The 26,040-nt window shown below is 47.5% G+C and overlaps 1 protein-coding gene across 1 annotated transcript in view; it reads left to right on the top strand.

Annotated features, from left to right (window-relative positions):
* Positions 1-15,418, top strand: part of KCNB1 (potassium voltage-gated channel subfamily B member 1) — a 99,511-nt gene extending 84,093 nt beyond the window's left edge. The window contains exon 3 of the mRNA XM_078057292.1: positions 4,723-15,418. Within this exon, the coding sequence (XP_077913418.1) occupies positions 4,723-6,732 (2,010 nt within the window). The 3' untranslated portion in view covers positions 6,733-15,418. The remainder of the gene's footprint in view (positions 1-4,722) is intronic.
* The last annotated feature ends 10,622 nt before the right edge of the window (positions 15,419-26,040 follow it).

Below are 26,040 nucleotides of genomic sequence, written 5' to 3'. Positions count from 1 at the left end.
TGTAGCACTTAGCACTCTCTGGCATCATCTTGCTCTTTTATGGGTTTCTGTGTTATTTTGTCCACGTCTCTCTCCCAGTTCCTTGCAGCCACAGAAATGGTCTTTCTTATCCATGCTGCATATCCCCAGCAACTAGCACAGCGTTTGGTAAGAAAAACGTGCCAAGAGGCGCTTGGGTGGCTCAGTCCTTAAGTGTCTGCCTTCGGCTCAGGTCATGATCTCAGGGTCCTGGGATCGAGCCCCACATTGGGCTCTCTGCTCCGCGGGAGGCCTGCTTCTCCCTCTCCTACTCCCCCTGCTTGTATTCCCTCTCTCGCTGTGTTTCTCTCTCTCAAATAAATAAAATCTTTAAAAAAAAAAAATAAAATAAAATAATAAAATCATGCCAACAAAATGCAAAGAATTAGACCTTTATCCGAGAGCTTCTGGAACTATTGCAGGGTTCACAGAAGGGCTATCTGTGGCTTGCTTGGATTTTTGCTTCTCTCCTATGACCTTTCAATACGGTTGTGAGGATTAAAAGCAATGGGATACGCTTTATGGAAAGCAAAAATTTTATTACTGTATTAAGGCTTATTACCATCTAATTCACCCATTTCTGGTGCGCAGCTCACTGAGTTTTTAGTAAATTTGCCAGGTTGTGCCACCATCACCCTAAATCAGTTTTAGAACACTTTTATCACCCCAAAGAGATCCCTCATAACCATTAACAACTGTTAATCCATATTCCCACCCTGGCAGCCACTAATCTGCTTTTTATCTCTAAAGGTTTGCCTTATCTGGACACTTTATGTAAATGGAATCCTACAGTATGTGGCCTTTTGTGTCTGGCTTCTTTCACTTCGCATCATGTTTTCAAGGTTCATCCATGTTGTAGCGTGTGTCTGTCCTCCACCCCTTTTTATGGATAAGTAATATTCCATTCTATGGATATACCCGTTTATCCGGTCATCAGCTGATGGACATTTGGGTTGATTCCACTTTTTTATTTGTGGATAAAGCTGCTATGAACATGCTTGTGCATGAAGAGCAATTTCCAAATAAAAGTACACTTATCACAACAAGCCCCGAGTAATGTAAAGAATTGTTGAATTACTATACTGTATACTGAAACTAATATAATACTGTAGGTTAACTCTACTGGAATTAAAATTTAAATTTAAAAAATGATTTATGACTTGTTTAAAAAAAAAAAAAAGGGCAGTTTCCAAGCCCTGAACATCTCTCAGCTTGCTAGAGCTTCTGGCATCCCTGTACGGGTTTGACCCCAATGGGCTATGTACCCATGAATGAGACCCTTCCCTTCTCTGCTTGTGTCTCCCCATCTTTCCAGACAGGAGCCTGTGCCCTTTTATGCACAGATATTCTGTGCCTCGTTCACATTCCTGGAAGAGCAGGGGAGTGTGTGGAGGAAATGATAAACAGTTTGTATTTATAGCTGCTGGAGCCAAAGGTGGGCATCCCCGTGATCAACCACCAGAGCCGACAATTAGGAGGAGGGCCTGGCTCCAGCACCCCTGGATCCCACCCTGGGGACTCCCACCTGCTGCTCTCTTCACCCAGAGGACCAAAGCTTCTGCCCCCATTTGGTGCAGACAGGTGGGTTCCAGGATCCAGAATCTCCTCACAGGGAGGGAATTTGAAGACTGCCTCCTAGTCCCTTGTCCTGGCTTTTGCCTTTGCTCCCCGGGTTCCTGGAGTCCTGCCCAAACCTGATTGGGCTCAGATCCCAGGAAAGCAAAGCTGGAAATGCAGAGGCCCAGACAGGGGTTTGAACAAGGTTCTGGGAGGACTCCAGGTGCTGGCTGGTCCACCCCTGGGGTCCATCCCAGAGACCAGGTCAAAACTGTTCGTTTGGGTTTCAGGCTGTTTGTGGGATGTCTGCTGCCTTAGCAGGCACTGGGGCCCACAGACCTCAGCAACCAGTCCAGGGGCTGGGAGTGGGCGTGATGATAAATTACCTGGATCATAATTTAATAACGTAACATATATTAAGTAGCTGTTATGTGGCAAGTGCTCAATTACTTCCATCTCCATTCTAGAGATAAAAAATGGAGAAATGGAGACTCAGAGAGGGGAAACGATTTGTCCAAAGCCACACAGCCGGGGATAATAGTGTCAGGACTCCAACCCAGATCCCAAACCAGCTCATAAATAAGTATAAGGCTGCAGAGTAATAACAGCAATAAAAGCTGATCTGAGGGCCTTATGAATTCATTGAACTCTCATTGCAGCCTTGCATTGGACACCTCCACCCCCCCACCCCAAATCTTAAAGATAAGGAAACTGAGGCACAGGGGGTTTAACTCCCACTTGGAAGTTCCCCAGCCAGGAAGAATGGCCCTGACTCTAAAGGCTTCAGCGGGTCTAGGAAAGAAAACAGTCTTGTGGGCAGGGCCAGGACGGAGTGCAGAGGGGTGCCTGCGTGCACGGAAGGAGGCCTGAGGTGCTCTGACCCTCCCAAGACAATGCTGAGCAGCAGACTGCCCTCCCTCAGGAGCCAGGGAGGACTCTGCCCCCTTTTCTTTTTTTCTAGGCATACTGGGGCTGGGAGGTGGGGAGGGCAGGGCACATTCTCATTCTCAGGTACAAAGGTGGTGCCTACCTTAGAATAACAAACCCTAAGGACTGTACATAATACGTACATAATATGCCGGGTGCATAATTCATGCCTCTGTCAGCAGAACATCAATTATGTGGGCCTTCCCTGGAGTTGTCTAGGGGTTAGAAACTGGAGCAGGCTTCCCTTGCCAGGCTCTGGGGGAAATGGGACCTCCCAGCTCTTAAAGGAACAGGCTCCCCAGGAATCTGCTCCTTCTCCTGCAGGCTTCCTCCTAGCCGGGGATCAGTGCCTACCTAGAGAAGCAACCTGCAGGGCTCTGCCCAAGGCCCTGGCTGCCTGCCCCAGAAAATCAGACCCACCTTGTGTCTAGCCCTGTGCTGGTAACCCTACTGCATAATCTCCTCGTCCCCCACGCTATGATTTATGAGGGGCTAGCTCCTGGTATACCCCAGGGTTTCTCAACCTTGGTACTATAGACATTTTGAGACAGATCATTCTTCATCGCAGGCCTGTCCTGTGCACGGTAGGATTCAACAGCATCCCTGGCCTCCACCCACTGGCTGCCAGGAGCATCCCTCCCCCCAAGTCGTGACAACCAAAAATTTCTGTGGCATTTGTCAAATTTTGACCCCTGGGGGTTCAAAATCATCCCCAGTTATGAATGACTGGAATATCCCCATTTCGCAAGTAAGGAAACTGAGGCAAGGGAAGTTTCAATGCCAAGGCCATCCAGCCAATAAATGGCAGAGCTGGATTCTACCTCTAGAGCCCACACTCCTAACTCGGTGCAGGAGTTCCCCAAGTATGCCGCCGGAATAAGCACGTATTTATTTTAATGAAGATTTAACACATCTTTCCCTAGCACACAAAACCAGCATCTTTGCAAATGTCGTTTCTTAGGACAAGGCTAAAATGGAGAAGGTGAGCAGTGTGTGTTGTTTTACTACTGAGAGAAGAGTAGTACAAGCAGCAAAAGAACACGTACAATAGAATGTCAGTCCTGAGTGAGACAAAATAGCAATTTGTTAGGGACATATATCTCAGTATTAAAAACTCTCCAGAAAAGAAAAGGGATGAGAAGAAATTGTAGTTACCCCCGGGGTGGAGGACACGCAGGAAATGTCAGCATTACTATCACATACTATTTCTTCACCTGGGTCGTGGGTTCACAGGCGTTCGCTTGATTATGGTTTGTAAATATACATAAATTTGATCTACTTTTGTATGTATTGGATATTTCTTTTTATAAAGTGATTACACAATTTTACTTTTTCAATGAGTGCACATCAAGAATTAAAACTCAAAAGCTTTTGTTTAAAAGACACAGGATTCGTTGGAAACGTGTGGCCAGAGAAGTGTGACGTTTGGGAACCTGTGACAGGAAAGGCCCAAAGAGAGGGGTCGGAGTAAAAATGTAGGCTTGACAACCATGTGTGGTGAGTGGGGATTCATTACAGAAAACGGAAGCCTCTCGAACTCACCCGGGCAGCAAGGGCCCTGGCCGACGGGATATAGCAGGCCGTTCCGGGACGGGGCAGGAAGCAAAGACCAGCTGGACCACTCGGAGGCTGGGCGGGCTAGGCCGATGGGGTGGTGTGGGCTGAGAGACCTCCCCTGTGAGGACAGCTAGCATTCATCAGACGCTCTGTGTGCACAGCTGGAAGCTCTCCTAAATGCCTTGCACGTGTTAATGCACTTACCCCTTGCAGCAGCTCTCTGAGGTAGACATTTATTTACCATCCCATTTTGCAGATGAGGAAAATGAGGCTTAGAGTAAACAACTGGCTCAAGGTAAGGAAGCGGCAGAGCTGGGATTCGAACCCAAAACAGCCTGACACCAGAGCCCAAGCTCTAAATTGCCGCCCCTACACCCTCTTTCAGATCTCCTGTGTCCTCACTGCTGACTCCCCCCCACCCCGCCACCCTGAGGCTGGAATAATTAGCTTTAAATCATTGCAGTCTCTGGGCTTTGGTTTGTACACCTGTACAAGAAATGGATTCAAATAAATGATTTTTTTAGCTCAAACATCCAGGCATTGAGTGGCTGTTGAGATGTGAAAATGCTCTTGAATGTTGAGGAGCATTCTGCGGACGCACGGTGTTAGGATGATCATCCTGTTGGCGGTTGGTAACTAAATCCCACTCTCTTCTCCTTGCAGATCCTTGCCATAATTTCCATCATGTTCATCGTCCTCTCCACCATTGCCCTGTCACTCAACACGCTGCCCGAGCTGCAGAGCCTTGATGAGTTCGGCCAGACCACAGACAACCCCCAGCTGGCCCATGTGGAGGCCGTTTGCATTGCATGGTTCACCATGGAGTACCTGCTGCGGTTCCTCTCCTCACCCAAGAAGTGGAAGTTCTTCAAGGGCCCGCTCAATGCCATTGACTTGTTGGCCATCTTGCCATACTATGTCACCATCTTCCTCACCGAATCCAACAAGAGTGTGCTGCAGTTCCAGAACGTCCGTCGCGTGGTCCAGATCTTCCGCATCATGCGTATCCTCCGCATCCTTAAGCTTGCACGCCACTCCACTGGCCTCCAGTCCTTGGGCTTCACCCTGCGGAGGAGCTACAATGAGCTGGGCTTGCTCATCCTCTTCCTCGCCATGGGCATCATGATCTTTTCCAGCCTTGTCTTCTTTGCTGAGAAGGATGAGGATGACACCAAGTTCAAAAGCATCCCAGCCTCTTTCTGGTGGGCCACCATCACCATGACGACCGTTGGGTATGGAGACATCTACCCCAAGACTCTCCTGGGGAAGATTGTTGGGGGGCTCTGCTGCATTGCAGGGGTCCTGGTGATTGCCCTTCCCATCCCCATCATTGTCAATAACTTCTCTGAGTTCTACAAGGAGCAGAAGAGGCAGGAGAAAGCAATCAAGCGGAGAGAGGCTCTGGAGAGAGCCAAGAGGAATGGCAGCATCGTATCCATGAACATGAAAGATGCTTTTGCCCGGAGCATCGAGATGATGGACATCGTGGTTGAGAAAAATGGAGACAATATGGGTAAGAAGGACAAAGTGCAAGATAATCACTTGTCTCCCAACAAATGGAAATGGACAAAGAGGACACTGTCTGAAACTAGCTCAAGTAAGTCCTTTGAAACCAAGGAGCAGGGATCCCCTGAGAAGGCCAGATCATCTTCTAGTCCTCAGCACCTGAACGTCCAGCAGTTGGAAGACATGTACAATAAGATGGCCAAGACCCAATCTCAACCCATCCTCAATACCAAGGAGTCAACAACACAGAGCAAACCAAAGGAAGAACTTGAAATGGAGAGTATCCCCAGCCCTGTAGCCCCTCTGCCCACGCGTACAGAAGGGGTCATTGACATGCGAAGCATGTCAAGCATTGATAGCTTCATTAGCTGTGCCACAGACTTCCCTGAAGCCACCAGATTCTCCCACAGCCCTTTGGCATCACTTCCCAGCAAGACTGGGGGCAGCATGGCCCCAGAGATGGGCTGGCGGGGAGCTCTGGGTGCCAGTGGTGGTAGATTTGTGGAGGCCAACCCCACCCCTGATGCTAGCCATCGCTCTACCTTCTTCATTGAGAGCCCCAAGAGTTCTCTGAAGACAAACAACCCCCTGAAGCTCCGAGCACTTAAAGTCAACTTCATGGAGGGGGATCCCAGTCCACTAGTCCCCGTTCTGGGGATGTACCATGACCCTCTTAGGAACCGGGGGGGCGCTGCAGCTGCTGTCGCTGGACTGGAGTGTGCCACACTCTTGGACAGGCCTGTACTGAGTCCAGAGTCCTCCATCTACACCACAGCAAGTGCTAGGACGCCCCCCCGATCACCTGAGAAACACACAGCAATAGCATTCAACTTCGAAGCAGGTGTCCACCAGTACATTGATGCAGACACAGATGATGAGGGGCAGGTGCTCTACAGTGTAGACTCCAGCCCTCCCAAGAGCGTCCACGTGAGCACCAGTCCCAAGTTCAGCGTTGGGACAAGATCAGAGAAGAACCACTTTGAAAGCTCCCCCTTACCCACCTCCCCTAAGTTCTTAAGGCAGAACTGTATTTACTCAACAGAAGCATTGACTGGAAAAGGCCCCAGTGGCCAGGAAAAGTGCAAACTCGAGAACCACATCTCCCCCGACGTCCGCGTGTTGCCGGGAGGAGGAGCCCATGGAAGCACACGGGATCAGAGCATCTGAGCTACCCCACCTGCAACAGAGACTTGTGGCAAGACCTGAGAGGTGTGCTGTTCAGCTTCCCTGCCGCAGAGCTTTTCCGCACGAACTCAGAAAGGCTCTGCAAAGCCCCCAGACAGAAGCGAAACTCCAGGGGAGGCTCCCTAGGGCCTTGAGAGCCATGATAGGTATGACCGAATGAAGTCGGCCAAGCCACAGGATGTGGCGTCTCCTTGCACCAAGTCCACTGCCCTCTTTGGGAGATGACATGGGCAGAACTCACAGCCACCACTACCACATGCTGGACCTAACCAAGGCCACCTCCTCCCCACTCGTCTGTCATGGCTCTCCATCACAGCCTCAGTGGGGGGGGGGCAGCATCTCGATCCCTCCAGGCTTCAGCTGGAGAAGGATGCCGGAACAAGTGGCTGGGTTGACCAATTTGGTTTTGGGTGTTACCTGGCCACCTCTAGGAACTCCTGTCCATCACCTCCTGGATGGATCCCACTGTTAGAAAGCTACAGAGGATACTCATGTCATGGGGAAATTTCCGCGCCATCAGCCGCGATCCCAGCGCAAAACCCTTACTCAAATGTCTTCATTGACTTCAGTGTTCCATAGTACCTGAGATTTTATTTTGAGATATCATCAGGGTGAGTTGCACCACTTGTACTTGATTCTAATTGCCCCCTGGCAATCTGGGAAGGGTTCAGACGGCAGGCACTCAGCCAACAGTATGAACTGTGAACGTTGCTTTAGGGTTGTTAGAAGGAAAACACTTTCTGTACATCACTAGTGTAGACTCAAAAGATATGCAAGTGTCAAATATGCAAAAGAAATAGCTTATTCAAAGAAACTGTATGTTACTGAAGAACAGAATAAAATCTGATTTTTTTTTTTTACCTGCAAAAATGAAAGGAAAAAAAAAAATCCCCAATTGAAATGCCCAATTCAGACTTTTGAATACTTCCTGCTGCAGCAGGGAAAGCATCTACTATAATAGAAATTCTTTTTTGTTTCCTGTGGTATTCAAGTTTAAAAAAAAAGTTAAAATAAAAAGCACTTTATGTTTTTCAAAAATAGGTTCTACCAGGGACAGTGTCAACATCTTGCACTTTAAAACAAGCACTATTTCCCGTGGGCCACTTTTCGGGACTATAGTTGGGTTGTTGGTCCATGCCTGTGTCCGGCCACGGTGGGCGATATTGTGCTGGTATTGCTGTCTGCCATGTCCAGGTCTGTGGGCTCCTTCCCTGCCCCTCTGACGCTTCCCATTAGGTCCCTTGCAAGGAAGGGTACTTGAGCCCTTGAGCGGGGCCTCTCACAGAGTCACGTGTACCGGAAGCATGCACGTCTCGGAAGAATACAGTAGACGGTGGGCATTGGGTGTTTACTCTGTTCTCTTCCTTGTCAACCAGCTGTTGGTGTGTTTTCAGTGTCACTGTCTGTACCGACACTCAGCTCTCCTTCCTGCAGCCATCAATGCAGCCAGTGCAGACAAAAGCAATAAGTATTTGTGCGCATTGTGGACGGTTCTGGTGTATTTCTTGGTGTCGGTCTTCCTGTTCTAGTTTGACGACCTGGCGTTGGCCTGCATGAGTTGGGTCCAACAGGATGGAGTTGTTGGCCGTTCCTCGGTTCAGAAACATTGGGTTGAGCCACTGGTTAGCACGATGCCATGCTGTTGGCCCATCTGTCAGTAAAGATGACATGTCGTTGATCTGCCTGTCTTTAGGACAATGGACCGATGTCGTTCTCTTAATACAACACTGATGGATGATGCCCCACGTCCAGTAGTGTAGATCTGCCAATCCACAATCCAGTGACAGGCATCCGTCTTCCTGATGGAACAAACATGGCGTGGTTTGCCTGTCCTTCATACAAGGTGTTACTGGTCTGCCTGTTAGTATAATGGCACGAATCCATCCATCAGTTCACAAATATCACGGAGTCGTTCCGCCTGCCCTCCGAACAGTGGCATGGGGTTGAACCACCTGTCACAGGTATGATGACACAGAGTCATTCCACCGCCCTTATAAACACCTGTTCTCTGCTGAACCCGTACCTGGTTCATACTGCTTCTCAGCGTCTCCGAGGACTGTGGATCCCTCCAAGAAGGTGCAGTCCTGTTCTTTGCCATGTTACCCAATAAAACGATGCCGAAGTATCCTGACGCTCCGAGGTATCTTCAGAGCACCCTGGCAGCAACGGCAAAGGGTCCGGGCAAGTGTGAGGTCGTCCTGTGCTGGAGGCACGCCAGAGGGAGGAGGCAGCAGCAGCCCTGAGCCCTTTCCAGGGCACACAGTGCGGGCTGGGGCCTCCTGAGGAGCGGCCGCTCGACAGTCGTCCCTGGGCCATGTCAGCTCACGTGTCTCTTCCTTGTTTTTATCACCATTTCCGTCGGCCGTCAGCACAAACGTGAAAATTCAGGGAAAACAAATGCTTTTTGATAAAAGTAAATAGTTGTGATTTCCGATTCAGATATTTTTAGAGCTGATGCTATCTGTAAAAATTAATAATAATAATAGAGTCTATTTTACATATCAGGAAAGTGAACATGTTTAAATATAGCCATATATAGCGAGAAGGAACTTACCACCCCTTCTTCAAATCAAGGCATTTCATTTGTTGGTCGAAGCAGATGAGAAGTGTACAGATTGGACATGACTTCTTTCTTTCTTTTAAACTAATAACCAATTGGTGCAACTCTCCTTGTAACCAAAGGCCCTTTCTGCCTTGTGTGGTCACACAGGACCTGGCCCTCCCTTCCCCATGTAGTTTGTCTGACCTTAAAGTAGCATTTTATTGAGTCACTTTTGAAGGACGAATTCAGAAGTATCATTAAGAACCTACCTTTTCAGGCTTACTAGCCAGAGTCCTATAGAGTTCTTATAGAAACAGAATAATTGAAACTCAGCATATACTATGCTTAGAAAGTATTGCATTTTGTTTTGTTTTTTTTCTTTTACTTGTGTATGTATTGTGGGAATATAGCTTTTATCCTGTGCCCAACTCAAAATAGAGTATTGTAAGTTTTCCCAGGCCCCACCTGCCAAAAATGAACATACCCCGATTTTTAATATGTGTATACTCCTACTATACCTGTGTATATGCACTGGGAAATCTACCTAAGAGTCTCCACTGAGAAGCTGACCTTGACAGATCCTCATAGAGGACAGGAAAGCATGGTTTGGAGGCAAATACCACTTTAACTCGGTGATCCATGTCCCACCCATTCCTGAACCGATGAAAATGGGAAAAAAACAAAAAACAAAAAACAAAAAAAAACAAGTCAACCCAAAGAAACCAAACTAGGGGCTGGAGCGGGTGAATGCCTGGTCCCTTTGGTGAATTTGGTGAAACTCGTCAAGAATCCAGCGGACCTTGGCTTCCAACTTCCACCATTATCAGTAAGGGCTAGGGACCAGGTCCCCGTGTGATCGGGGTAGTCTGCGACCTGTGGAGAGAGGTGGGCGAGCTCTGGAGGAGTCGGCTTTTTCACTTTTTTTTTTTTTTTTTAATCTTTGGGTAAAGAAAAACAACAGGACTTCGGTGCAGTAGATTTCTCAGTGCCTTCTTTAGGAATTTTATCGTAAGCACACTTAATGGGGAAAGAAAAAAAGAGGACAGAACATTTGTCTCCATGAAGTCCCTTTCTCTAAAAGCACTGGGGATCGAGAAGGACGAAGACTGGGGAACAGCAAAATTCTGAGGAGGCCTTTCCTTTCAACTCACCCGGCTTGCCCCCGAGTAGTGCTGGTGAAAACAGACTTTGCCAAACTGATTACCAGCTCTCCTCTACCACGTCTTGGTGACTGTAGCTTCACCCCTGCCCTTTCTCCTAATAAGACCCACTCTTCTGAGGAGAAAAACAACAACAACAACAACAACAACAGAATTCTCTTCTTTAAAACTGTGATGTATTGATGTTTGTAACTATTGTACATTTCTGTCTTGCTCACGGCTGGAGTGTCTAGTCCACGGACAAGGGAAAATTGAAACTTCACCATGGACAAGGTTCACTAGAACCAGGTCTCTCTCTCTCTCTCTGTCTCACCTCCCTTTCCTTATTTCTCTGCCAACTAGTCCCAAGTAACATAACCCCAGGCTTCAGCCTCCAGTTAGGTTTTTGAATCCAATGAGATTGAAGTGATACGACTCTAGGGCATGATCCTTTGGGAGAGGGAGCCTTTGGGAGATCCTTTTCCAGTGGCAGGAGGAAAGAAGGGGTCAGCTCTGCGGCCCCCCAAGGGACAGGGGAGAGCCTCCAGCCCTGAGCTCAAGTTTCCCCTGCTTCCGGTTTCTCACCGCTTATATGACAGCATGCAAATGCTTTCACTCAGCCAGGGGGACCCAAACCAGCCTGGCTATGCCCCCCAAAATAAAAATTACCTCTGCATTTTCTGTTGCCACGTTTCTGGCTCTAGAAGTATCCGATGCAGGGCTACATCGGAGGATATCCACATATCTCAGAGTAGTCTATTTTTCTGTTCAGATAAAAAGGATAAAGGTGTATGTGTGTGGTTAGCAAATTTGTAATAGGGCCATTCAGTCTCATTGCTTCTTTTGTAATATAGAATAACATCTTAGGAGTTTTATGGTTGGTCATTATCATAGCTGATATTTTCTGGTCTTTTTCATTTCCTCCCATTGCCCCTCGGGTTCTCTTTCTTCCTTTTGGACCTGACTTTCGGGGGGGTGGGGAAAGACTTCGGGCTCTGACTTCCTCATGCAGGCATTTCCTGACACTTGACCTAGAGTCTGTGGACACTGTTACTTTCCTCGTTCTGTGTGTTTCTCCTATTTATTGTTCTTAAGATTCCAGGGCACGGAGGCAGGAGTGAGACCAGGAGAAGCAGGGCTACGGATGGCCCTCAGAATCAGAATGGCATGTGGGCTGGTTCAGCTCCTCCTCCCCCACCCCACTGGCATTTTGAAGAGACTGAATTTTCTCATCCCCGGAGATCTTGGGAGGGCAAATCTCACGCAAGCAAACCTCCTGCTGAGGTCCAGAACGCACCCAAGCGCCCTCTTGGCTGGCCTGTTGCCATGTCCAGCGACCCACTCCCCTGTAACATCAATTGGATCCGAAGGCCAGAGCATTTTCAGGTTCTTGCGAACCTCAGAGAACATGCTGGGCCTCGGATCTCATCAACTTCTTACCTGTTCCTCATTTTAATCCACTTGCAGCATCCTCACAAAAAAAAAAAAAAAAAAAAAAACCCACAGTAGACAAGCTTGCAGCCAAACCCTGAGAAGATGTGTCCCCTAGAATGTGCCATTGCATCTCCCCCTCCCTTCCCAGCTGCCTGGCTCCATAGCACCAGAGACTTGTGGCGAGGGCAATGTTTATCCAGCTACCACCTATCCAGGCCCTGGGGAATTTCTGGACTGTCCTGCTTAATTCCACCAGGCAGCTTTCAGCCTCAGGTGGGCAGAGGACATCTCATGAAGCAGGATCTTCAGCAGAAAGTGATTCTCCACTCTTCAACTCATGCAGGAAGATGAAGAAAGGCCAGATGATCTCAGATTGGCATTCATTTCTAGGTGTTCATACCCCACCTGCCTCACTATCAGCTTCAGGACTCTGGCCTCTGCCCAGATCAGAGTTTTGAGCTGAATCCGGACCCCCATGGCAGTGAACCATCCCTTCGATAAACCCCAAGAGGAAACCAATCCAAGGACGAATGTATTATTCTGGATTATGCCCCTCATCAGTTTTCCCACCCCCAAAATTCCTGATAATCTGAACAAGAGCCAAATAAAACAGACGAGATTTTTTAAAAACTTTGCACAAGAACAAAACAAAATTGTCTCCCAATAGTTTGCCAGGTTTGATGCCCAGACAAGCAAATAACTCTATTCTGTGGCTGGTTTCATCTAGAGAGAGACTGGGAAGTTTGGGTTTCTATCCACTGCCCCTGCTTTTGTCTTAACCTGGAATTTCTCCTGAACATCCCCAAATGCCAACTTAAAGAAATGGATTCGGAAGGGGCTCTGGTGAATCCAGCGGTCCCTCATCTTTTTTTCCCCTCCAGTTCTAACTCTCCATTCCTCTCTGCAAAGATCCTGAAAAGATCTTCTAAAGGCTGGCCAGGATGGGGAAAGGGGCCGTTCTCCTGAAGAAGAAACCACATGCCTGCAGGATGGCTGCAAGTGAGTCTCTGAAAGCCTCTCTTGCCTGAGAGAAACAAAGTGGTCAATTTCAGCTCAAATTAAAGAAGTGGATTCTCATGGGCGGGGCTGCCTCACCATGGAATTTGGTACCTGGTTGGGGAATGAGCTGCTTAAAAAGAAGCTAGATGATGCACAAAATGGATGTTGCAGAGGGACCCTCACGCTGCATGGCCACTGAACTGAACAACCAGGGGAATCCCCCCCTCCCCCAGGGAGGTGTGTATGTGGTTTGGACATCTGGGCGCAGGCTCAAGGCATTGAGGCAAAAGCAGGGAGGACAGTGAGCAGGAACTCAAATTCTAGGATTCAGAGTTTTCCGTGGGGGTGCCAGGGAGGGAAGTGGCAGCAGGATACCCTGCTTCCCCTCTGCTTCCTATCTTGGGCAATTTTAATGACCCTGCCAATCTCTCATCTAACCCATCCCCAGTGCCCTCACAGGCACCACACTGGGTGGGATGAGGCTTATGCTACCCTCCCCAGACCAGCCAAGGAACAGTCCCAGCTCTGGCTGGTCATCTCATGGTGCTTCAGCTCTTCTGCCCAGACCCTGTGCCGTCCTAGGCCTGAGGCTTTCTGTACAAGAGATGCAATTATCTTTTATCCACTAGCCAGCCATCGAACTGCCCAGGCAATAGCAAATGGCACCATTCCAAAAGGGCTTTTTTTTTTTTCTTCTGGCAAATAAAACAGAAAAATCCCATTCAAGACATTGGAAAAGCCCCACCCAATGAAGTAAGTCCAGAAGGACCAAAAGAGAGAGGCAGCTGGAATCCAATTTTGCAGCCAAACAAGGCTTCGGCTGCCCAGTCTCCCACATCCGTAGCCCCTTCCCGAGTGGGTCTGGATACTGCATCCTCCAAGGAGAGCATTTGACACAAGAGGATTTAAAATCCCCCTCCCCCTAATTGTGTATAGTGGGTTTGGAGGAGGTGGGGCTTCATCCTCAGGGCGACCCCAAGTCCAGGCAGTTGTAGGTGGTTTTATTATGAAGTGAGGCAGAACGATAGGATTGCATGGATAGACTGAGCAGCTACTTTCCCCAAAAACACAGTGAAACAAAAATCCAGTTCCCAAGATCCCCCCTTTGAGGCTCTGTCCTGCAGAAATATCTCAAGTTAGTGGCTACCATGGCATGACATATTCTGGAAAATGAAGGAAACTCCCAATTCTGTCTCATTGAGATGCTCTCAAGGGTCCTGCATGGATCATCCCACACTTCTTGCCTCCCTGAGCTAATCCAGGTTTGGAAAACAAGGAGGGAAGCACAGGAGAAGATGCCCAAGAGATTCAGACTTCTCCATGGCTTTGGCTTGTGGCCCCCTGGTCTTCACTAGGGTTTTGGGCTCTCCCTTAGATAGGCTTGACATTGAAGCTCCATGTGCCTAATGGGTGGGGAAGAGGAAGATCAGCAGCTATTGGGCTGGGGGCAGCTGCGCTGTTTGCTCTCCAGACCTATCCAGGCTTCAGTCCAAGGCCAAGGGCTGGCAACATCATTTTATGTGCCAGGAACTCGGGGTTATCCCCCAGTGTATGCCCATGGCACGTGTTGGGCACCCAACCTGGGTTCTTTTGAGTGAGTGAATGTGTAAATGATTGACTTGTGAGTGAGTGAATACAGGAGTTCATCGGTTCTTGCCTGGCTTGAGGTATTGCTAACTGGGAAGGAAGGAGAAATGGGGGACCCCTCCCATTAAAGCCTGTAAGCCCCACCAATGCCATTTGGGCTTTGACTCAGCTGGGGGCCAAGATGATGTCCAAATTTGACAATTGTCTGCCCTAAGGGCCTCAGTCTTCTCAGAACAACACTTCCAGGGGCCCCACAGGGAGCCCCAGGCTCCTTCCTACTCTCCTATTCTGCATTTTCAGCCTCATGTTCTAGTTTAGCTCACAGAGAAGGGATTTGCTGGGGGCAGGAATTTGGGAGCTGACATCTGGAAACTGGATTGCGTTCCCTGAGCCATGGGAGTCCAGCTGGAAAAGAGGGCCAACCTTCCCTCCAACTTTGAGAGCCAATGGTCTTCCTTTTTTCTGAGCCCCAGTGTCCCCCAAGGTAGCATGTTGCCCCAATTCCATTAGCTCTAAGACCCTCTGTCTCTCCCAGGAACCATGGTGTGAGGCTGAGGCTTTTCTGCCAGCAAAGCCATTCTGATCACCCCACCCATGTTGGGGGCCAAGCCAATCACATTAGCCATAAATGACCAATGTCCTTAGCCACTCTTTTCTCGGGGTCGCATTTGTGGGTCCTGTTCATCTCTGGTCAGTTGATGTCTCTAGTCCTTCCTGTAAAAATGAAAATGAGCATTGTGTGTGTGTATGCACGTGCACACACACACACACACACACACACACACCACATACACACAAAAACCAAACGACAAAATACCTGTGTCTTTTTATGCATGTGATGAGATGAAATTGTGACCTCCAGCTGCTGTCCTGTCTTGTAAAATATGTCCAAACGTTCAAGAATTTCTAAGCAAATGGTCCTTTAATGAAGTATGCACAGTTCAATAAAAAGGTATGGAGAAAACGAGCTTGGTGGAGTTTGTATTATTTTCTGGAGGGCACAAGGGAGATGGGGATGTGAAGATCTGCGGGAGAGGCTGAATCGGGGACCTGGAGGGGCAGCACTAGCTTTTTCTCCACCTGAAAGAGAGAGGGTCTGAAAATGTAATGGGCTTGTCACCCTGATATGCAAGCAGTGGTAATGCCCCCCGTGCTGTGTTCACGGACCAAAGCCCAAATTCTGGTTATTTGGCTCTCATGTCAGCTGTACCTGGGCATTCCTGGCCTCACTACCTCTCATCAAAATGTCTCACGGTGCCTACCAGAGTCGCACACACAACTCTGGAGATCCGTCCCCCTTCTCTGCTTTATTGTTCTCCATAACACCACCACCTCTCACACACTCTATTTTATTTATGTATTTTGTTTATTGTTGACCTCCCTTCAATAGAATGTAAATTCCTGCCTCCAAGAGAACATAAATTCAAAAACTAGAAAGCAAAGGGAATAAAGACTAAAACAAAAAACAAAAAAACCCGGAACAGAATATCCAAGGACCATGTGTGTATCTGTCTGTCTGTGTGTTTTGCTTTGTTTTTTTTCTTAATTTTACCCATACAAATAGTAACGTACCATAAACACGGCTCTGAAGATTGCTTTTGTCATTTCATATATCTTGGCAATCATTCTGTATTTCTGTATTAATGCATGAAGAGCTTCCTCGTTCTCTCGGGAGCCTGTGCTGCGTTCTATTGTACACAGTAATTGCTAGTCTCCTACAGCTGAGCATTAAGGTTGCTTCCAAACTTTTGTGATAACAAACAGTGCTGAAATGAATGGCCTGTCAGCGGTTCCTGTGGGCTCTGCCTCCAAAATAGATCTGGAGTCTGTGCTGCTCGCCCCTGAGCCTCCGCAGCTCGGGGCCACGGCGTCATTGTTACCGCCTCATGACTGCACCGGCCTCCAGACCAGGCTCCCCGCTTCCACCCTCGATCGCGTTCAAGCTCTTCTCAGCGCAGTGGCCGGAGGGATCCTGTCAAACTGTCAGTCTGATCATGTCTCTTCGCTGTCAAAACGTTCCAGAGGCTTCTCAGCACATTTTGAACAAAATCCAAAGTCCTTGGTGCTGTCTGCAAGGCCATACACCCCCTGCCCCCCCCCCCCCGTCTCTTTGATTTCACTCCCCACCCCCGCCCGCCCCGCTCTCCCCTGAGGGTGTTTGGCTCCATTGTCGCTGGCCTCCTCGCTGTTCCTCAAACATGCCCAAAGTGGACTCACCTGATGATTCTGCCCCTTTCCAGCCCCCTTCCCTGACCCCTCAATCCTCTTGGATCTCCTGTCTTATTACTCTCCCCTTCCCTCACTCCCCTTCAGACACGCTGGCCACCATTCTATTTTCCAATACACCAAGCACACTTCCACCCCAGGGCCTTTGCACTGGCTGTCCCCCCATGCCTGGCACATCTTTTCCAGGCTAGCCACATGGCTCATTCCCTCACCACCTTCAGGTGTCATCTTCCACCCCAGGGCCTTTGCATTGGCTGTCCCCTCATGCCTGGCACATCTTTTCCAGGCTAGCCACATGGCTCATTCCCTCACCACCTTCAGGTGTCATCTCAGCATCCCCTTTATCTGATAATCCTGGTTATAATGGCAACTTCCCCTGCCCACACACACATACCTCTCACAGTCTGTCCCCTTCCACTTTATTGTTCTCCATCACACCATCTCTGACACACTATATTTTATTGTTTACCTCCCTCCAGTAGATCATAAATTCCTCCCTCCAATAGAGCATAAATTCAAAAACTTAAAAGCAAAGAGAACAAAGACTGAAAGAAACAGAAGATCCAAGGACTGTGGGACAACTATAAAAGGTGTGACATCTGCATGAGGGGACTACCGGAAAGAGAAGAAAGAAAGGAACAGAAGAAATATTTGAAATGATAATGACTGAGAATTTCCAAAACTTAATGTCAGACCAAATCACAGATCCAAGAAGCACCAAGAAACATAAATTTCCCCAAAATAACTCCACCAGGCATGACATTTTCAAACTAGAGAAAAATCAAAGATAAGAAAAAAATCCTGAAAGAATCCGGAGGAAAAAACACCTCACCTATAAAGGACCAAAGATAAGAATTACATCTGACTTCTCAGAAACCATGCAAGCAGGAAGAGAGTGGAATGAAAGATTGCAAGTATTGGGTGGTGGGGGGGAACCCCACCAACCTAGAATTCTATACCCTGCAAAATTACCACACAAAAGTGCCAGAGAAATAATGACTTTCTCAGACAAAAATGGAAGGCATTTGTTGCCAGTTGACCTGTATTACAAGAAATGTGAAAAGAGTAACATGTCCTCCAGAGGAAGGCTGCCAATTAACAGATTAAAACGTCTGACACACTGGTGCGAAGAAGAAAAATGAAATTGGGTAAAGAGAGAGAGAGATGGGGCAAAAAATAGCACCCAATTCACAAGGCTGGCATAAAGATTAAACCAAATGATCCATATAAAGCACCTTGCATAGAGGCGGGCACAGGTAAGTGGTAAACAAACGTTGACCACTGGTGTGGTTTCAGTGCTGGATCATGGGGCACACGCGGGTTAGAGACCCTAGGGCACTGCTCCCCTGAAGTTTACAGCATTTCATAAACTGTGAGCTGGGACCCATTTGTGCAGGAGTTCTTAAAATTGGTGTGCCCTGGGCCCCCAGACAGTCGATGAACCCCACGGACACCTTCTCCGAAAAATAATTTTAAGTGCCTGAAATAAGATACATAGGTTTACAAAAGAAACCTATTCTATTGAAATGCAGTTATCAAAATATTTTAACTATGTGATGTAATACATGTGCTTCTTTATTAACAAACAATAAGAGCTCACAGTGGGTCTAGTAATGACCAAAACGTTGAGGGACGGAAGAGCATTAAATGCTGTTTTAAGGTATCTGCAACAACTATAATAGAACACAAAATAATCTATGACTAGTATTCATGACAAGTACTGCGAATACTACAATGATTTGTTGCCTGTGTGCACAACTGAAGGAAGTGTTACAGGTCAGCTGGAGGTCAGTGAAAATAAAGAGAGGGAGTTCTGTCTCATGCAAGTTTACAGACCCAGATTACAAACCTGTGTTACGGAACTTCTCAATTTATTTCACGGGTCATGCCTAGTACTTTTTAAATGAAAGAACAATTTGGCTGGAATAGAAATAGAAATATAGAATAGAATAGAATAGAATGCATTGCTCATAATGTGAGTACAGATTCATGCAATTTCCATTTCAATTGTGTGCGTTACAGGTCATGATGCAAAATGTACTTCTTCCTGCAATTCAGAAATAGCCGAGAAGCAAGGACATGGGAGAAAGCAGGCCCATCACAGCCACTGCCACACGGCAGGTGCAAACATCCTTGTCCCTCCGTCCAGGCCCCATCTGCCCTCCTGCCCACACACAAGTACACACACAGGCTCCAAAAAGGCTGTGTTGTCAGGAGTTGCCCAACTGTTTCCCCCCTCCTCGGGGAGAGGAGCAGGTGTGGCGATGCCCATGTCCTGAGCTCATTGCCTGTCTGGGGACATGTCCCCCCTGATGGCCACATGTCCCCAAAGCAAATATTAGGAGAGCTTTTGTGAGGAGCCAGCTGGAGGCGTGTCTGAGGGTGCCAGGCTGCAAAGGTTCAGGGCTAAATAAACTGCCCGAGAGGAGACACTACAGGGGATGAAGGCTGGGCAGGTCATTTTGTGCTTTTCCTGGATGTGTGTGTTCTTACTCCCAATCCTGGATCTGGGAATAAGTTTGGGAGAGGACACTGCAATCAGAAAAAGAAAAATTTCTAAGGGAACCTACTCTCTGGTCTCCCGAGTGGAAGGGAGTCTGACACTTGCAGAAGGGAGATGCAGGAACAAAGGACCCACTTGTCAGATGTGTTGGCAATTTCCCCCCTGTGTTAATAAGCAGGAACTGGCTGGAGGAGAAAGATGGGCTTCGAGGGGGTTCGTCAAGCTGCAGCTCAGTCTAGTGGTGCTGAAGAGAACACTGGGGGTCTGAAGCATCTGAGTTCAAATTCTGGCTACAGCACTGCTTTGCTGTGTGATCTAGGGCCAGTCCTTTTCCCTCTCTGGACCTTGGTTTTCTAGTCTGTAAGACGGGAAAATAATAGCCTCCACTTCAAGGGGCTGCTGGAGGGCCTGGAGGAAAAGACGTAAATTGCTTAGCCCAAAGCTTGGCATACAGTGAGCACTCAATAATGGTAGCTCTCACTGTCACTATAATTTTTACTGCCACTGCAGCCTGCAGCCTACATCCATTGCTTAATGGAGATCTATTGTCTAGCTGAGCTCCTACCAATGCCAGAAATCACAGAGAACATGAAATCATGCTAGTTAACATTTACCGAGCATTTACTGCATGGCAGGCCCTGTTCCAAGCCCTTTATGTGATTTGCTAATTAATTCTCAACAACAACCCTATGAAATACAACCTATGAAATTATCATCATGGGTATCATCATAAAATTATCATCACCAACAACCCCGTGAAATGATCATCATCTTTATTTTACAGATGAGGAAATACGTCAGTTATCTATTGCTAAGTAACAAATTATCCCAATGCTTAGTGTCTCAAAACAACAATAAATATTTATTATCTCAGTTTCTGTGGCTCAGGAATTTGGGAGTGGCTTAGCTGCATGGCTCTGGAATGGACTCTCTGATGAGGTTGCACTGAAGATGTCGGCCGGACGACCTTCATCTGAAGGCGTGACTGGGCCCGAGGGCTGACTTCCAAGATGGCGTCCTCACATAAGTCGGCAGGTTGATGCATAGCTGTTGGCAGGAAGCCTCAGTTCTTCACCACCTGAATTTGTCCATAGGGTTCCTTGAATGTCCTCACATACCACTGAGGGCTTCCCCAGAGTGAACAATCCAACAGAAAAACAGAACTACAATGTGTGCCCCCCCACATTGTTTTATTGTGACAAAATACACATCACATGAATTTTACCATCCCTAGCCATTTTTTTTAAAGATTTTATTTTTAATTGATCTCTACACCCAACATGGGGCTCGAACTCATGCCCCTGAGATCAAGAGCCACATGCTCCTCCAACTGAGCCAGCCGGGCGCCCTCCCAGCCATTTTTAAGTGTGCAGTTCAGTGGCATTAATTATAGTCACACTGTTGTGCAACCATCACCACCATCCATCCCTGGAACTTTTTCAGCTTGCAAAACTAAAACGCTAAACCCATTAGATAATAACTCCCCACTCTCCCTCCTCCAGCCCCTGACAACCACCATTGTACTTTCTGTCTCTATGAGTTTGACTCCTCTAGGTACTTCCCATAAGTAGAATCATACAGCATTTGGGTTTTTTGTGTGGCTGACTTACTTCACTCACCATCATGTCCCCAAGGTTCATCCATGTTTTCGCCTATGTCAGAATTCCCTTCCTTTTTAAGGCTGAATAATACTCCACCATCACAATGTGTTTTTATTATCCAGACTTGGAAGTCACGCACACTGCACTTTTGCAATATCCTCTAGGCCACACAGGTCAGCCCTATTCACTGTGCAAGGGGATGACCCGAAGGAGTGAATACGAGGACATGAGAATCACTGGAGGCCATCTTGCAGGCTGGCCACTGCAGAACGGAGGCCCCAGAGGTTTAGTGGATTTACCCAAGGTCACACAACAGGCAAGTGGCAGACCCTGGATTTGAACCCAGATCCCATGACAGGCATCGATGTATAACCACTCTATAGTGTTGACACCCCCCAGTCCACACCTGAACGTGGCTTCCACTGGGGAAGGAGAAGACCCCTGGTGGGGCAGAGACTGCCCGAGCCGAAGGTCAGGAAGCCTGGGCTGGGGTCTCAGTTCTGGCCCTAATCCACCACGTGACCCCAAGCAAGGCCCTGCCCCCTCAAGGGCTCAGTTTTCTGAAGTGTCAGGCAGGGTGCAATAACCACTCCCCAGGTTGTTGAGGTGAATAAAGAAAATGAATATACTATATAAAGCTTAATCCACAGAGAGATGTGAAAATAATACATGCCCTTCTTTTTGTTTGTTTAATGATTACTTATTTACTAGGTAATAATCTCACATGGTGTCAGTTGGAAAGGTATGAAAGGATATCCAAGGAAAATCTCTCTCTCACCCCATCTGGTCACCACCCAGTTTCCCTTTCCAGAGACAGCTACTCCTACTAGTTTCTCATTGAAATATCACATTGCTTTATTTTCTTAAACCAACCTAATTTCCAAGGACATGCTAAGCAGGAGAGAAGGTCAGCTCAGCCCCTCTTGGGTCTGGGGAGCCTGGGTCTCACCTGGCACCAAGGCATAGACAGTGGAGGGGGGCAGGGCCTTCTAGTTATCGGTGATCTAACCACCTCGGTGACTTTGGAGATGTCCCTTGTCCCAAGCATGTGGAATCCTTGGAGCCAAGGAGAGGAGCTGGGATTTGAACCCAAGTCCAGAGCCCAAGCTCTTAAGCCCTTCATTACCTCGCAGAGTTCAGGTCCTTTGCAGCACTTGGGAGAATATCAAAATTGCAAGCACACAGCTGCCCAAAAATGATGAATAGCACTGTCTGTCCCTGGAATAATATGCATTACTTAAAAATTTAACCGTGGACAGTGTGGAGATGTTAAAAATTCTTAAGCTATAATGTAAAGTTAAAAATAAATAAATTCTAGACACAGCTGAGGCACTATATTTTTTAGGGAGTTTTGTTGATCCTTCAAAGGCAGGATCAGGTGGGGGGGGGGTCTCCTGGCCTCCCACAGCCTCCTGAGCCTGCGTGGTTGCAGCCCTCGTGGCAGTAAGCTCTAACTTCCTGTGACTTCAGTGAGCTGGTTATCCCAGCAAATGTGGGAGCAAGATGGCCTGGGTTCAAATTCTGACTCCTCTCCCTTCTGGCTGAGTAACCCTGGGCAAGGTATTTCACCTCTCCGCTTCATGAACTGGTACTAGCAACAGCTAGTTCCAAGGGCTGTGGTGTGAATTCGTGTGTTGTATCTTGTAAAGTCCTTGTCTTAGTCAATCATGCGTGTTTGTTACTGCAGCTTGTCCCTCTCTGCACCAGATTGTAAGCTGTAAGATATAGGGTGACTGAGGATTGTTACTCCAGAGGGATGGGCAGTCAGGGAAGGCCTCCCAGAGGTGGTGATTTTAAGACAAGATCTGATTGACAGGAAAGAGCCAACCACACAAGAGCTGGGAAAACAGCGTTTTAGGCAGAGAGCACAGATAGTGCAAAGGCCCTGAGGCAGGAATACTCTCAAGAGGTTTGGCTGGAGAGGGATATACGAGAAGAGAGAGAGGTAGGAAGGAGGTGGAAGAGGTCACCCATTACACAGCACCTTGTCAAGCATGGTTACTTTGAGCAGTGGGCAGCCACTGGGGGGTGGTTAAGCCAGGCAGCAACACAATCCTTGCATCCAGGAGCCTCCCACATAATAAGAGTGGTCCCAGCCTAGATCTATAGGCATCTGCTTATCCAAGGCAGCATCTGGGTTCAGCGTGGAGCTGCTCAGCCTGGGAGTCCCTACCATCTATCCTTGTCTCAGCCTCCTGCAAGCTAGACTTGAGGTCCCATTAATATAAATGAGGTCCTTTGCAGACTCGATTTCCAAATGAGTCAAGCCGTTCAAGATCTCTATTCCAGGAAATGTGAAATTTATGTAACGAAAATTAAAAGAGAAACTGGGGAAGTGGCTCCTTAAGTGCCTACTTCCTGGCTAAGTGAGCCAGGTCTGCGCATCTGGCAGGAGATGGGTGAAGACACCACCTGGGGCTGCTAGGAGTGTGTGACCAGCCGGGAAGCAGGGCACGTGTTGGATGCGGGCAAGGGGTGAAGCCCCCAGACCCACTTCCTTCCCTCAAAAAAGGAGCCAGAGTAATAATAGCTCATGTTCACTGCTTCGTGCCCAGCCCTTTTCTAAACACTTTACTCACACTGGTTATCACATTTAACCCTCACGACAACCTAATGGGATGGGCACTACTATTTTCCCCATTTTACAGATGGGGAGACAGGCGCATATTGGAGAAATGACTTGATCAAAGTCACAGAGCAAAACGGTAGCTAATTTGGGACTCAGGCCTTTTGTCTATTACTCCCACAGACCCTCTTGTCCAGAGCTCAGACAATGTGGAATGGAAGAAAGACTCAGGAGTCAGAAAGACCTGGGTTCAAGCCCAAGCTCCACCTACCGAACTGCTGTGTGACCCTGGACAAGCAACTTATTTCCCTGAGGCTGTTTCTTTATAATCATAGCCCCTTTTCTTCAGGGTTCATCTCTGAATTAAAGGAGATAATATATAAAGATGCGAAGCACAGGATTTCAGATGCCTTCTCAAACTGGCTTAATTAAAAATTTTTAAAAAGTAAACTCTTAGAACTAGAAAGTCTTAAGGTAATGGCTTCAGGTATGGCTGGATCTAGGGGCTCTAAAAATGTCATAAGGACTCAGTTTTTTCTCTCTCTCCATGTAGTGGATCCTCACCAGGAGCTCCAGGGTTATATCTTTCTTACAGCTAAACATTTTGGTGAAAAGAGAGCTCTTTTATCCCAAAAAGGCAGCAAAAGAGCCAGAATTCACTCTTGAACAATGTGGGTCATGTGCACATCCCATAATCAATCTCTATAGTCAGAGGGATGGACTATGCTGATTGGGCCACCCGAGTCACATGTCCACCCCTGAGCTAGTGAGAAAGGTACAGAAAGCCCAGGTTGAACCACCCGGACCGTGAGGGGGACAGGCCAGGTACCCTGAAGGAAAACTGGGGATGCCATTACCAGAAAGACAAGGAATAGATGCTAGACCAGCAAGAATGCCAGATGGTACTCCTGGCGCATAGTAGGCCCTAAATAAAGATACATTCCATCAAATGAACAAATATCTCCACCAGAGGATGGTTGTAAGGATAAAACAAAGTAATGTATGCAAGTCCCTCGCAAGCAGTCAGCACTCAGCAGATCTTATCTCCAAGGAACAAGAGGTGCTTGAACTGGGTTTGGATTCTGGTTATGTACTGATGAGCACAGACGCTAGAAGAAACTGGAAGGAAAGGCTTCCCTTGCCTCAGCCAGGCCTCCTGCACATTCATTTTCCATCCCCGGAGCAGAGAAAGGCCAGGACCAGGAATGAGGAGAGTGAGGCCCTCACTGTGACATAAAATGGGAGGGGGGAAGGCAACAAAACACTCAGTAATCAAGATAAATCATATTTTTTATTAGTTTCAGAGGTAGAATTTAGTGATTCATCAGTTGCATATAACACCTGGTGCTCATTACATCAAGTGCCCTCCTTTTTTTTTTTTTTTAGATTTTATTTATTTATTTGAGAGAGAAAGAGAATGAGCAGGGGAAGGAGCAGAGGCAGAGGGAGAAGCAGACTCCCCGCTGAGCAGGGAACCAATGTGGGGCTCGATCCCAGGACCCTGATATCATGACCTGAGCTGAAGGCAGACCCTTAACCGACTGAGCCACCCAGGTGCCCCTCAATGCCCTCCTCAATGCCCATCACTCAATTATCTCTTCCCCCCACCCACCTCCTGTTTGTTTCCTAGAGTTCAGCGTCTCTTATGATTTGTCTCCCTCTCAATTAAGATAAATCATACTTTTAAAAATCAATATTAAAACAAAAATCCATGATAAACAAGATATTAGCATTTTAGATAAAGATATATCCATATACACACATTTACATATTACTTATATCCAAACGTCCAGACTCATGCACATATAGACATTTTCACAGACATGTTTTTATAACATTTACTTATAAATATGCACAGGGCCACTGCACGGCACGCCTCCAGGATGCCCCAGTCCATCGTAATCCACATGGATGGCATCCCCTGAGTTACACAGGCACAGCCTCTGCGGCTGAACTCAGCAGTCCCATGTATGAACAAACATGTACAAACATCTCCATCCATAACCAACCATATACACTAAATGGGTGCCACATAACACCACACACGCAGACCTGCCAAGAGATACAGCGACACAATACAGTCTCATACATGCTCACTTTCCTGCCTCAGGGCCTTTGCACTGGCTATTCCCCAAGCCTAGGATGCTCTTGCCCCAGTGAACCATGTAGCTCCCTCTTTTGCCTCCTTCAGCTTGTGCCCAGAAGTCACTTTCTCAGTGAGGCTCTGATACCCTCACGTCCTACCACTGTCTGAAATTGCAACCCCCACTTGACAGTCCACATCCCCCAACCTTGCTTTATTTTTCTCCTTAACACTTAAAACCGTCTAACATACTATGTTTCCTTTTTATCGTATTTAATGTCTACCTACCCTGCTAGAATGTCAGCTTTGCGCAAGCAAAGATTTTTGCCTGCTTTGTTCCCTGCTGTGTTCCCAGCCTCTAGAACATTGCCTGGCACCCTACTGGATGCTCAATAAATATTTGTTAAATGAACGAAAAAAAGCCAAGGAAGTGGAGATCCCTGAGAATGACTGAGACCAAATCCCCCACAAGAGGAAGGCAACCTGAAGTCACGTGGAAGTTGCTTTCCAGAACTAGGTATATTCTAAGAATATTCTCTCATTTAAAAAAAAATTTTTTTTATTTAAGTCATCTCTACATCCAACATGGGGCTCAAACTCACGACCCCGA

The sequence above is a fragment of the Halichoerus grypus genome, chromosome 10, assembly GCF_964656455.1.
Source record: "Halichoerus grypus chromosome 10, mHalGry1.hap1.1, whole genome shotgun sequence".
Taxonomy (NCBI): domain Eukaryota; kingdom Metazoa; phylum Chordata; class Mammalia; order Carnivora; family Phocidae; genus Halichoerus; species Halichoerus grypus.
This window is presented reverse-complemented; position numbering and strand designations above follow the sequence as displayed.